General features: G+C 42.6%; 1 protein-coding gene across 1 annotated transcript in view; it reads right to left on the reverse strand.

The window, feature by feature from the left end:
• Positions 1-11,840, reverse strand: part of LOC147101155 (protein HEG-like) — a 79,827-nt gene extending 67,987 nt beyond the window's left edge. The window contains exon 1 of the mRNA XM_085966370.1: positions 11,528-11,840. Coding sequence (XP_085822496.1) covers positions 11,528-11,600 — 73 coding nt within the window. The 5' untranslated portion in view covers positions 11,601-11,840. The remainder of the gene's footprint in view (positions 1-11,527) is intronic.
• Positions 11,841-13,098: the final 1,258 nt, after the last annotated feature.

The following is a 13,098-nucleotide window of genomic DNA, read 5'->3' on the forward strand; positions in this document are numbered from 1 at the left end:
ACCTTCTAAATTCCAAGGGATACAACCCTGGTTTGTGTAATCTCGCCTTGTAATTTAACCCTTGGGAGTCCAGGTATCATTTTGGTAAATCTATGTTGCACTCCCTCAAAGGCTAATATATTCTTCCTAAGGTGTGGTGCCCAGAACTGAACACAGTACTCCAGGTATGGTCGAACTAGAGCTTTGTACAGCTGTAGCATAAAGACAGACAGACACCAAAAGAACAAATCTTATGAATGCATGCTACCAGTGTGGAGCCTCAAATCAGTAAATGGTAGGCAGAGCGCGCTTGCTCTCCTAATGTCCACAGCTGATAAGCAAGGCTGCATTATAATTGAACGGGTGAAGTCCATCACCCCTGTACTTGCTGACCAACATTGGCTCCCAGTTAAGCAACGCCTCAATTTTAAAATTCTCATCCTTGTTTTCAAATCCTTCCATGTTCTCACCCCTTCCCTATCTCTGTAATCTCCTCCAGCCCCACAACCCTCCAAGATATCGCCCCACCATTGGTGGCCTTGCCTTCAACTGCCAAGGCCCTAAGCTCTCGAGTTCCCTCCCTAAACCTCTCTTTCCTCCTTTAAGACGCTCCTTAAAACCTACCTCTGATCAAGCTTCCGGTCACCTGCCCTAATGTGGCTCGGTATCAAAGTTTGCTTTATAACGCTGTGAAGCGCCTTGGGACACTTCAAAGGCACTATATAAATGCAAGTTGTTGTTGTTGCACACATTTGTTAAATCAGCTTTCAAAAGGTAACTTAGTTGGGGACTTTCGTGACTAACATTAACTTGAAAAGACAAAGACAATTCAAGCCGCAATCAGAACACATTTAGTGAGATTCCCATTTTTTTTTCTTAAAAAACAGAAGTTGTTGTAGGAACTGGCCAATAATGTAACCTGTAAAAACAGAAGCGATTTTTGTATTCATTTAACATCTCAATAATTCTTCTCAAAATGCACTAAATCAGATTAATGGAAATTCAAGGCTGCAGGTTCCTACTTTTTAACTTCCTCAGTTGCCAATTCAAAATACCTTGTTTAAATAAACCAGCAGAAATATGACCATACTTCATACTACAAACAATGCCATCGTAAAGTTTGTTACTGCCCAAGGCATTTTTTCCCCCCCAGTTTTCCTCCCATCCCCTTATGAATGCATTGACTCTTGGGGTCAGTTCGCCCAACAACCTTACCCGAATGGCTATTCTTCACGCGAGCATGGACGTCGAGGGTTAGCTAGCTATTCCGCTATAAAAGGGGTGATTAATACACACACGCACTTTCCAGAAGGGTTTCCTTGGACAACAATTAGAGTGGAACCCTGGCTGACTTTGCTGCCTGCCTCCTCAGCCTAGGAGTACCGACTGAGGCCAACTGCAATAACCAACACTTGCTTTGGTTAACAGCAAATAACAATTAGAGAAACCTGAAGTTTTCTGACCTGTATGGTTTAGCACTATGCAGTGTATTTACTCTCGGCTAAGATTGCGTCCAAGGTTTTGTCTTTGTCGACTGCATAGATGCATACCATGAAGCTCCGGGGGGTGGGGGCACATATCAAGTTTAGATACATCTTCCTATTAATTCGCATGCATCTCAACTAATACTAACAAACCTAGGAAAATTAGACATTAGTGTGCTGTACAACTACTGGGCAAAAAACCTCTGTAGCCTGAATATTGTTTCCCTCTCCTCCCCTGCGGATAATTACCAATTGTTGCATAACAACATTCGCCTCAGGGCTTGAGTTGACATATGCACTGCACTGATTCCAACACTAAACTTTGTTTTGACCAAAAGCAGATCTGCCAATCTAGTCACCATATATCTATATACACACACCACACACAAACAAAAAATCTCTCCTCAGGTCTTCAACAGCTCAGCGACTTTATCCAGGGGGTCGCTGAGCCACACAGATTTAGAAAGTCCCAGGCTCAATTGCCAGTTTGTGCCGAGTTAGCTGCTCGCGGTAGTTTAGCGGTCCAGTTGCTGAAACTGACCTCATCTCCTCGCGACCTGCTTTTCTGCTGGTTGTCAGTGGGGTGTTCCACGAGAGGTTCTCAAAGAGTAGTGCCAACCCCAATGAAGCAACAGCATCTAGAACAGCCCTTTCCAAACCTCCACACCCATAAAATTCAAGTTGCAAGTATGAAATATAAACTATAAACGCAAAGGTTGTTGGCTTGAATTCTCGTGGCCAGAGGCGGGACAATCCTGCTTTATGCCATCACCTCAAACTTAATTAATTCTTCCCCATTACAAGTTGGCTCTTAAAAGAGCCACTACAGGAAACTCTCTTTTATCCGGGACTGACGTGGTGCCGGTTCATCAAAAATTCCGGATAACCGAAAGCTATAGTAAAAGATACGGAGAGCTGAGAGCTCCGTATAAAGCAACAAACCCTGTTGCTTAGCAACAGGTGCAGAACAATGGCCACAAGTTCCAAGCGTCTCTGTAGCTTAGCAACAGCTGCAGCCACACCCTTGCACAGCAACAGATCGAGGAAGGCAAGTACAATATGAAGTAAAACTTACCTGAACCTACTCCTGAATTTTGCCGGTTAACCGAGATTTCCAGTTATTTAGGTGCCGGTAAATCAAGAGTTTCCTGTATTAGGAAAAATGTTCAAATGATAATCCACATTTACCACCCTCATCCCCCATGACCCAGTGCATAAACGCTACCTAGTGATGCACAAAGTCACATGGATTTTTTTTGGTGGGGGGGGGGGGGTGCAGGAATGTCCATGTTTAATCGCTGGGCTTTACAGTGTTGGCAGCTCTCAGCCGAGACTTACATATGAACACCCATCTGACAGCACCAGATGCCCATATCCCGGCACATCCAGGAGAAAAGGGGAGAAGATAGATTAGACATTCATGTACTGCACAACTACTAGACAAAGAATCTCTGTACCCTGAATATTGTTTCCCTCTCCGTGCCTACAGGCACACAACACCTTTTGTTCTTCAAATGTTCCTCAATCTCTTGGCCTGCTTGCAAAACTTCCCAGCCTGGCAACACCTAAAGTTATTTTAAAATTACAACATATTTACACTATAGGATGTGCAAGTGCAACTAAACAATGATTCAATGTAAAGCACAATGACAGTCTGTTCCAACTTTAGGTGAGTCAAAAGGTGTGTTTCGGAAAGGGAAGGGGAAAAAAATAAACAAGATTATAAAAAAAGAGATCAGATCAGAAAAAAATGCATTTGTGCTTTTTAATTTGACATTTGCTAAAATTATTTTCTGGGGAATATTGATTCTCTTCTCTTCACCAACACCTCCCCACTGCTCTAGTTTACCAACTCTTTGTAATCTGTAAAGCTTCAGAAATTTCAAGGAAAAATAAGACTTGTTTCTCTAAAGAAAGACCAGGGAACTATAGGGGGATGGGGCAGTTACACAAATACCAAATCAAATTCTATCACGTTCACAGTTGAAAGTGTACTTTATATCCTTTTCTTCTCAGGCAGTCCCTCGGAACAGAGTATTACTTTATATCCATAATAATGTTCTAAAATGCACAGCAGGTCTGCAGGATTCCGCCACATCCAAAATGTTAATGGAGTGTGAACTGACCGTTCTCTCAGATGCTAACCCACCTGCACATTTCCAGCATTTTCTATTTTTATTTCAGATCTATAGCATTGCCTTTTCTTTTGATCTCTACTTTTTGTCCATATTATATACATGTGGAAAAAAAGAGAAACTTAATGTTACTAACAGCCTTGTTTCCTGTAAAGTTCAAAGGCCATCAATAGACTGTATTCATGCATCCCAGATTAAGCATGTGATAAGGATCCCGACATTGTGACAGATTGTTTCCCTTTACTCAAAATAAAGTTACTTTCTGAATCTGCAGTTACCATTTCTAGTGTGACCTTGGTAATTTCACACAATGCTAGGAAACTATTCGACAGAAGCTAACTGAGCCACCTAAATGAGGGTAACACCAATTTGATGACGGTTAAGATCGCCAACCAAGACATTCAAATTATGATCATTATGAACAGTGGCTCAGTTGGTAGCACACTCGCCCGCGTCAGAAGGTTGTGGGTTCAAGTCCCACTCCAGGGACTTGTGCACATAAAGCTGGGCTGACACCCCAGTGGCGTGCTGTGCTGTCAGAGGTGCCGTCTTTCGAATGAGACATAAAACCAAGGCCCCGTCTGCGCTCTCAGGTGGATGCAAAAGATCCCATGGCACTATTTCGAAGAGGAGTAGGGGAGTTATCCTGGCCCATATTTCTCCCTCAATCAAAAAAACAGATTACAGTATCTGGTCATTTTCACATTGCTGTTTGTGGGAGCTTGCTGTGTGTTGCATTTCCTAAATTACAACAGTGACTCCACTTCAAAACTACTTAATTGACTGTAAAGCGCTTTGAGACGTCTGGTGGCCATGAAAGGCACTATATAAATGCAAGTATTTCTTTCATTCACTTGTCTGTGTTACCTCTCCTTGCTGCCCTATTGTAAAAGTCACTGCTGATGCTTGCACAGTTGCCAATTATAGACTGCTCTTGTGCCTTTAGCAAAAAGCTGGTACCTGCAGCTCACATTCAGTGAGTGTTCTTTCGCAACCAGGAGCACAGGCAGGTATTAAATTGAGTGTTGCGATCATTAAGTCTTTCACACAGGTAGGTTTTAAAGGCACCCCATTAAAGAGAACCCCCCCAGGCCTCAAATAGTGCATTCCTTCAATAGCTCAAATTCACTTGTCCAGTAAAAACAAAAGTAGACAATTAAGAGTGGCCACAGAGCATGTTTGAAGAATGATATGGATTATAACACCAGTTAGTGACTGAAATCACATGGAAGGCTCAGCAACTTAATCCAAGTTAGTAGCTGAGCCACAAATGAGAAAAGCCCTAGGTTGCATTCCCAGTCTGTGCTGAATTTGCTGATCTCAGTTAAAGGGGAGATCTTTATCTATAATCTCTTCTCATGTACATTCTAGCCAGCCGCAGCAAGCGGAGAGATTTAACACAACCACATAACCTGCTAACCAAGCATTAAGTGGAAAACTTTCATACTGAAACTTGCCTTTCCTGTTTGGATTACAACAACAAAATCATTTAAAAAATAAAATCAGTGCTGGAAACTTGTAAATCAATTGTTGCATAAACAACATTCACATCAGGGCTTGAATTGATACATGCACCACATTGATTCCAACACAAGTCTGAATACACAGCACTATAGTTTGTTTTCATCGAAACCAGTTCTGCCAATCTCATCACCTTTCTCTGCAGATTTAAAAAAATCAAACATCTCAGGGCTCCACCAACAGCTCAGCAACCTTATCCAGGGAGTCGCTAAACCACACAGATTAGGAACATCCCAGGCTCAATCGCCAGTTTGTGCCGAGTTAGCTGCTCTCAGTCACTAAACCTGACCTCATCTCCCCACGACCTGCTTTTCTGCTGGTTGTCAGTGGGATGTTCACAAGGGATTCCCGAAGAGTAGGTCTCGCACAGCAAGTGGTCACCCCAATGCAAGTCTGCCACATTCAAAAATGCCATCGTCCAGGAAACCCCAGTTTAAAAAGACACTGGCTTTAGCAAATCTGGCAAATTTACATTTGCATGAGGTCCACACTTTGCAAACTGGTGGCAAATCAGCTCACTGATATGGAAGCAGCTTCTATTAGGGAAATTGGCCATCATTCCCATTCCTGATCATTATCCAATGACCACAGCTATGTCAAATGTGGGTGAGGATAGGATTAGGCACGTCTCTGATCCACCATTCTAATCTGATAGCTGGCTAACATTCAACTTCAAAGCTTACACATTGATTATGTACTATTTCCCAAGATGACCTTGAGGAGAGAAGGGGGAAAGGGAGAAAAATGGCCAAGGGCAGTTTCATTTGATCTAACCACACCAATTGGAAAGTGAGCAGAGGGATGTAATTGGCATTCAGCATTTAAGCGTGGGAAGACTCGGTAAAATGTCCTGGTTAATCCTGGTGAGCTGTGGCAACAAACGTATCTACACATGGGGTTGGCATGATGGCACAGCTCCTACAACTGGTCCAGTAACTCAACTTTGGGCACTGTAGCATAGTGGTTATGTTACTGGACTAGTAATGCAGATGCCTGGTCTAATAATCCAGAAAATTTTAGTTGAAATCCCAGTTTGAGAATTTGAATTCAGCTTTTTAAAAATCTGGAAATATAAAGTTGGCATCAGTAAAAATAACCATGAAACTGTCAGATTGCTGTAAAAATTGGTTGTCTTTAGGGAAGAAAGCCCCTCATCCATACCCGGTCTGGCCTATGTGTGACTCCAGTCCCACACGAATGTGGTTGACTCTTAATTGCCCTCCAAAGTGGCCTAGTAAGCCACTCAGTTGTATCAAACTGCTACAAAGAAGCCACATGGACTGCACCTCTCTTTCAAGAAGGCAGCCCATCACCACCTTCTCAAGGCAACTAGGGATGGGCAATAAATGCCAGCCACACCCACATCCCAAGAATGTGTTTTTTTTTTTAAAAAAAAAGAATAAAGCTGCATTATGCAGGGGCAAAAACAGGACACCTGCCAGCCAAGCATTGTGGATTCCACAAGTAGTCCACCGAAGCAAAGAAAAATATGTTAAAAATACAGCAAGTGCATTCAGATGCACATTCACATCTGTAGTTTGTAAGGAAGGGGACAGCAGTGGGAAGAGTACAGTGTAGAATTTACTCGCGTCTGAGTCAGAAGGTTTTGGGTTCAATCTCACTCGAGATTTGAGTACAAAATCTAGACCGACACTTCAGTGCAGTACTGAGTGAATACTGCACTGCCTGAGGTGTCAGATGAGAGGTTAAACCGAGACCCTGTCTGCCCTCAGGATGATGTAAAAGATCCCACGGCACTATTTCAAAGAAGAGCAGGAGGATTTCTCCCAGGTGCCCTGGCCTATATTTATCCCTCATCCAACATCACTAAAAAAAACCTGTTCATTTTCACATTACTGTTTGTGGGACCTTGCTGTGCGCAAACTGACTACCATGTTTTCCTACATTACAACAGTGACTACACTTCAATAAGTACTTTGTTGGCTGTAAAGCACTTTGGGGTGTCCCAAGGTCATGAAAAGCACTGTATAAAATTAAGCATTTCTTTTTCTTTGTCAGATTTTGCAAGACCTGTTATTGGGTTATACTATAAAAGGTACACCAGTCCAAACTCAGCTCGAATCCGACCTTCATACACAACCGAGCAGAAGTTACTGAGTGTAAACACACAAACAAGAAGGGCACTAGGAGTAACTCATTCAATTGCATCATTAAGTCTTGAAGGTGAGCCTAAGAGCTTAATTACGCTCAGCACAGAATTAGTACGGTTCTTAAACATGCATTCGGGAACTAACATTACCTCCCGGAGGAGATAGCTACGCTATGTACAATCGCTCCCAGCAAGTTCCTAACCTGTCAGTTAGTTGCTCCCAGCTGAGGTGCCCTGCAACCAAACCTTCTGTCAACAGTTTCTGAACTGATCTTTTATGGGATCTATATTTACACGGAGCTTTCTTTCCCGGAACAAACTGCTCAGTCTTTCAAATGTTATAAACCCAAGACTAACAGAAATTTATGTGGATTTAAAAGCCCTCTTATGAAGGCCTTTAACTGCCATTACATCAGCAAGTATATGATCCTGTGTCGAGCAGAGCTTGCCCTCATTCTAACACTCTGCCCCATCAGGTGCCCAAAGTAATCATAACCTCCAATATAATCAAAAAATGCACGCACTCAAAACCACTCATTACCACCACACTCCCTTCAAATTCAAGCTAATCATTTCAGAATTGGGAAAGTGCCAATATTCTTGGCAGGGTGGAGGGGTGAGGGTGAAAGTAAATGGAAAGAGTGGAAGTGGGTAGGCAGGGACAGAATTTAGAGTTGAGGCAGGTGAGCAGCCAGAGTCCGTGATCCCTGCAGCATCCGCTTCCCCCTCAGTGCAACTTTCTGAATGCAATATTTGGTGTGCTGCTGCTGGTTTGCAATCTCTCAAAATCAGCAGGAGCCTTCGTACAGGAGGTTCCGTCTATTTCAAACTCCCTCGATTTATAGAGTTTACCGTTCAAATATCCTGAAGCAAAGAATCTGAACTAAATATTTTCTAAAGTAGCAGCTGATCATTAAAGTATTTACAATGGACGGACCTCAGCAGTCGCTTTGATTTCTGAGAGGTTTAAAAAAATAATTACCTGGAAGGAGTTACAGTTGGCAGTATGGAGTTTGACTTTGTGTAAATGCATCACTTGGCTGCTCTCCTAGGCTTTAAACATTAAAACCTAAACTGTGAGGTATTCAAGCAAAGAGAATAACGGTTTTGACGGGGAAACCACTAGCCATGGTCTACCTCCCCTCATTGGCATGAATGAGCTACAGAAGTTAGCTCTGGTGGTCAGTTGTTTGAATTGTGCCATTTGGAATTCCAAATTAAACTGTATCTATATGAAGCTTTCCATTTAAACTCCCCTTCAACAGATGGAAGGAATTGCATCCCACATAACTACTAGATTCAGATCAAAGGTAGAAAAAGTGTAACATTTTGCAGAACATTCGGGATGGGCAAATAATGCTGGCCTTGCCAGCAATGCCCACATCCCGTGAATAAATATTTTTTTTTAGCAAGTTCTATACTAATATAGTACCACTGTTTAAAATAGAATTAAAATTAATCCTTCCCATCTTGTCAAGGCATAGCATGAACCTTGACATACCAAGGAAGAGAACTGATAAACAATACATGATTAATGAACCCAATTGCCATGGGTTATAAACACAAGTAAAAAGTTACCAATTAGTTACACGAGTCCATTATTTATGTTTAGGCTACATAGATGCTTTGGAGGTATTGTCTTATTCAGACACTAAGGTCAGTTTGTTGACAGTTGTTGGGTGCATTTAAACTTGAGCATCACGAGTGTTGCAATGTAAATCCAGAATCAGGACTCGACCCAACCAGACTCTGGAAAGAAGTGGTGCAAGATTCCCCCACCCATTCTGGAAGAGGTATGTAACTCCAGTGTAGTGTCAAACTAGGTTTAAAGAAATGCACAGGGAGTCCCTTGCATAACTTTCAATAAGAAATAAAAATGCATGCACTCTCTTAACCGGAGTACTCCAGGTTTAAGATGATCATAATTCACAATTAGAAAAATTTTAATATTTTTATTTGAACTTTTGCACCTCACTCAAGTGACCATTCTTCACGTGTGAGCGCGTAGCGTGAGTGTGTCGGCAGCTTATCAGATACCGCTCTCACCGGACAGGCACATTTCCCAGTAGGATTCATTTAATAGCAATTAGCAGCAGCCTGATCAGATTTCACCCTTCTCCTTCCTCCTGCACTCAACCCAGAGATTCAGAGACCAGTTGTACTGATCCAAGGCTGCCCTGGCCAAGATCAGCTAACAAGAGTGGGAATTATAACTGGACAACAGTCTGTATAGCCGTGCTCTTTACCAGTCAGTCAGTGGGGGTTTAAGTCAAAGATCTTTAAACAATTTTGGGGGGGGGGGGGGGGGGGGGTAAGAAAGAGAAAAACAGTGCAAAGATTCAAAACACAACCCTAGAATATTATCCTGCTTCTCATTATTGTTTATGAAATTATTGAATCAATTCACTTGGGGTAACTGAGCAAGTAAATTACCCCAAATAAAAACTAGATACCCAATTCATCACCTCACGTCAACCCACTACAAACTTTGTTCTCTCCCCGCCCCCAAACTGGCCTTTTAATGTTTCATTTCCTGTGCTTTTTCCAGTCTTGACAAAGGGTTTCGACCTGAAACGTTGACTTTATTTTCTCTCCACAGATGTTGCCTGGCCTGCTGAGTTTTTCCAGAATTTTCTGTTGTTATTTTGGATTTCGAGCATCTGCAGTATTTTGCTATCCCACTACAAACCCTCTTGACTAATTGCCGCAAACAACCTCTGTGCCAGCAAACAACTCGAGTACCAGCTAACATTATCAGCTTGCTTCATGCAACAGTGGAATGCAGACAGAGGCCAACACATGTAGGGCAGTATCTCAGAGCAGGTAAGTGCCCATTCCTCTATGGCCAATTAACTTCCCATATAATTAAAGTCTAGCTTTCAATGACTAGTTTTAGAAATATAAAAGCTTTTCAACTTTAAAACTAAAACTATAAAACTTCTACAGAATGTACTCCTTCTACAATGCACGAGAACTGTCCAATTGTTCTGATTCAGTCAGAAAGTGAGTCAAATGCAAGTCAGCTGTAGCATTCCTACATTATGTTGCATTTTAGATAAATCATGATGTACTCCTTGTACCCTGGGTAACCAACCAGTACCAGCGTCATCCAACAGTGAAACGCAGCAGGATTGCACTGCAGGGCACTCCTCCCATTGATAAATATTTAAAAAGGGAGAAGAAAATTGGGATCAAGTTTAAAACAGCCCACACATGTAGAAATCGGGGGGGGGTGGTGGGTGGCGTTTCAGAAACCTACATGTAGGAGTGAAGCAAGCTTGCAGTACTGTGCCTCAAGATGGCAAGTCCAATGCTTGCATCAGATCAATTATAGGAACACATGGGTTGGACATGTACCACGCTGACAGCTACATCAACTCAAGAAAAGGCACTTATGCTCCTGAAATTGAACTTAATTATTTCCTTTGCAAAATAAGTTGGTATTAGCAAAACACTTCAAGTAGACAGACTTCCTCAGCTCCTGAACTATAGATTGGTACTAAGCCAACAGTGACAACTGCTGGGAACAGCTTGTTAGCATTTAACAGTTCAAGTTTTTTTTTAAAAAAACACAATACCCATTTGATTTAGTAGACCCGCGGCAAGGGTCCTGAAAGGGGGAAAAGTGTCACGGCACTTTAAACATGCAACAGTGCCCACTTTACACAGACCCCTGATCAACAAACCAGTTTATTGACAAAACAGATTGAAACATCAAGGGCAGTTTGAGTCACAGCCTGATTGCTAATGAACTGATAATTAATCGGGTTAATACAGGAAATCGAACCGGAGCCTGGCTCCACCTTGGCAACCAGAAAAAAAGACAGTGAAAGTCGAAGCCGGTGATTTATTAGGCGTCACTCCCACTTCATTGTAATAATGAACGGGGAAAAAAATGCGCAATGTTGCTGAGACAGTAACAAAAAGAGACAGAACAAAACTGCTGGGCAAACAGAATTGGCAGGGAATTAAACATGTCAGAACTGGAGTTTGGAGAAAGAGGAGGAGGACACATCATTGCAGTGCCCTCGGTTATTTGAGTCACTCCACAGTTGCTATGCGAACCGCAGTGAATCACTGTAAGAAGATTAGTGAAACTTTACGCCTGACGGATTCTGGTTTCAAAAACCAGGTCTCTCGGAAAAGAAAATATATATCTACACATACATACATCTACATACATAAACTTTCATCCAAATAAAGTTTGTTCCAACTCTTTCCTTTTCTGCAAAGCTTCCCCTCACCCCTCCTCCGAATAAACCCCAAGCTGGAGGTATGGCACATTTGACATGACCTACCCTCGGTCGGAGCTGCAATGTAGCAGATAAGAAAAAGGCAGCAGCTCGATGTGACGCCGCTCATCATCGCCATCCTCGTTTCGAGCTTCTGGCTATAATTCAGATTTGGGGAAGGGGTGTTAAAAATATATATATATATATAAAATAATCAATGCAGCGGGCTCCGTAACCAGCCGCCGCTGTTGCTGTTTTCTTTTGTTGCCCTTGACTGAGATCCGGATGAAGCTGAAGGGGCCGCGCTGGGCCTGAGCGAGCCGCTCTCACTGTGCACAGGTATGGAACAAACTCGGGCTCTCGTCACTTTCAACAGATGTAGCGGTTTCAGCGCATCAGACTCCACCCTCCCGCCGGCCTTAAAGGCGTACCGTCTATAAATGCCGCTGCTCCTTGCGGGTACATTACACGTCTCAATAGAATATACGACACAGTAGACAGTCAGCATTTTGTTGTTGTTGTGTGTTTCTACATTTTTGCTGTGCAATATCAATCCTTTGGTCAGTCGGCATTCCCCTGCCTTATTTGCAAACTTCGCTCCACAGTATCTTCCTAAAAAAGGAGGAAGACATTGCAGCCAGCAACTCATACGTGTGTGTACACATACATAGAATCACTACCTGGAATATATCAGAAATTATAAAACCATCGGCAAAACACAGCAATAATTCAGTTCAGGATTTACAACATTGCAAACCATTAACTAATGATGCCATGGGAATCTCTCGATTAAATTGCTGCCTTTACTGCCATCATATTATTCAACGTGTCGATTTTATATTTGTATAAAGCCATATTATATCAAATAATAATCTCCAGCTGTTTATACTGCACTGAGAATTTAGTTGATGTTGTACAAAGCATCTAAATTTCAGCAATAGATTTAATTTGTATTTGACAAGGCTGGATTGGGTTCTACAGGAAGCCTCAGCACTCCCAGACCTGGGGGGTGGGCGACAGATTCCCGCTCACTGATCACTATCCAGTGACAAAGAAAGACTTTCGTGATCTCAGGATGTCCCAAAGTGCTTTACAGCCAATGAAGTACTTTTTGATGTGCAGTCACTGTTGTAATATAGGAAATGCAGAAGCCAATTTACGCACAGCAAGCTCCCACAAACAGCAATGTGATGATCAGATAATCTGTTGGTTGAGGGATAAATATTGGCCAGGACACCGGGGACAATTCCCCTGCTCTTCTTCGAATAGTGTCATGGGATCTTTTATGATCACCTGAGAGAGCAGAGTGGGCCTCGGTTTAACGTCTCGTCTGAAAGACAGCACCTCCGACAGTGCAGCACTCCCTCAGTACTGCACTGAAGTGTCAGTCTAGATTTTTTGCTCATGTCTCTGGAGTGGGACTTGAACCCACAACCTTCTGACTCAAAGGCAAGAGTGCTACTGAGCCACAGATGACACTGGATGAGGGAATGGCTGAGCTCATCTGTGATGTCCCCATTGTAAAATAACCTGTTAATAGTCACTGACTGACTCATACATAAGAACATATGAAATAGGAGCAGGAATAGGCCACTTGGCCCCTCGAGCCTGCTCCGCCATTCAAGCAGATCATGGCT

The sequence above is a fragment of the Somniosus microcephalus genome, chromosome 24 (genome assembly GCF_052327205.1).
Source record: "Somniosus microcephalus isolate GS21.2 chromosome 24, FLI_Smic_1.0, whole genome shotgun sequence".
Lineage (NCBI taxonomy): Eukaryota > Metazoa > Chordata > Chondrichthyes > Squaliformes > Somniosidae > Somniosus > Somniosus microcephalus.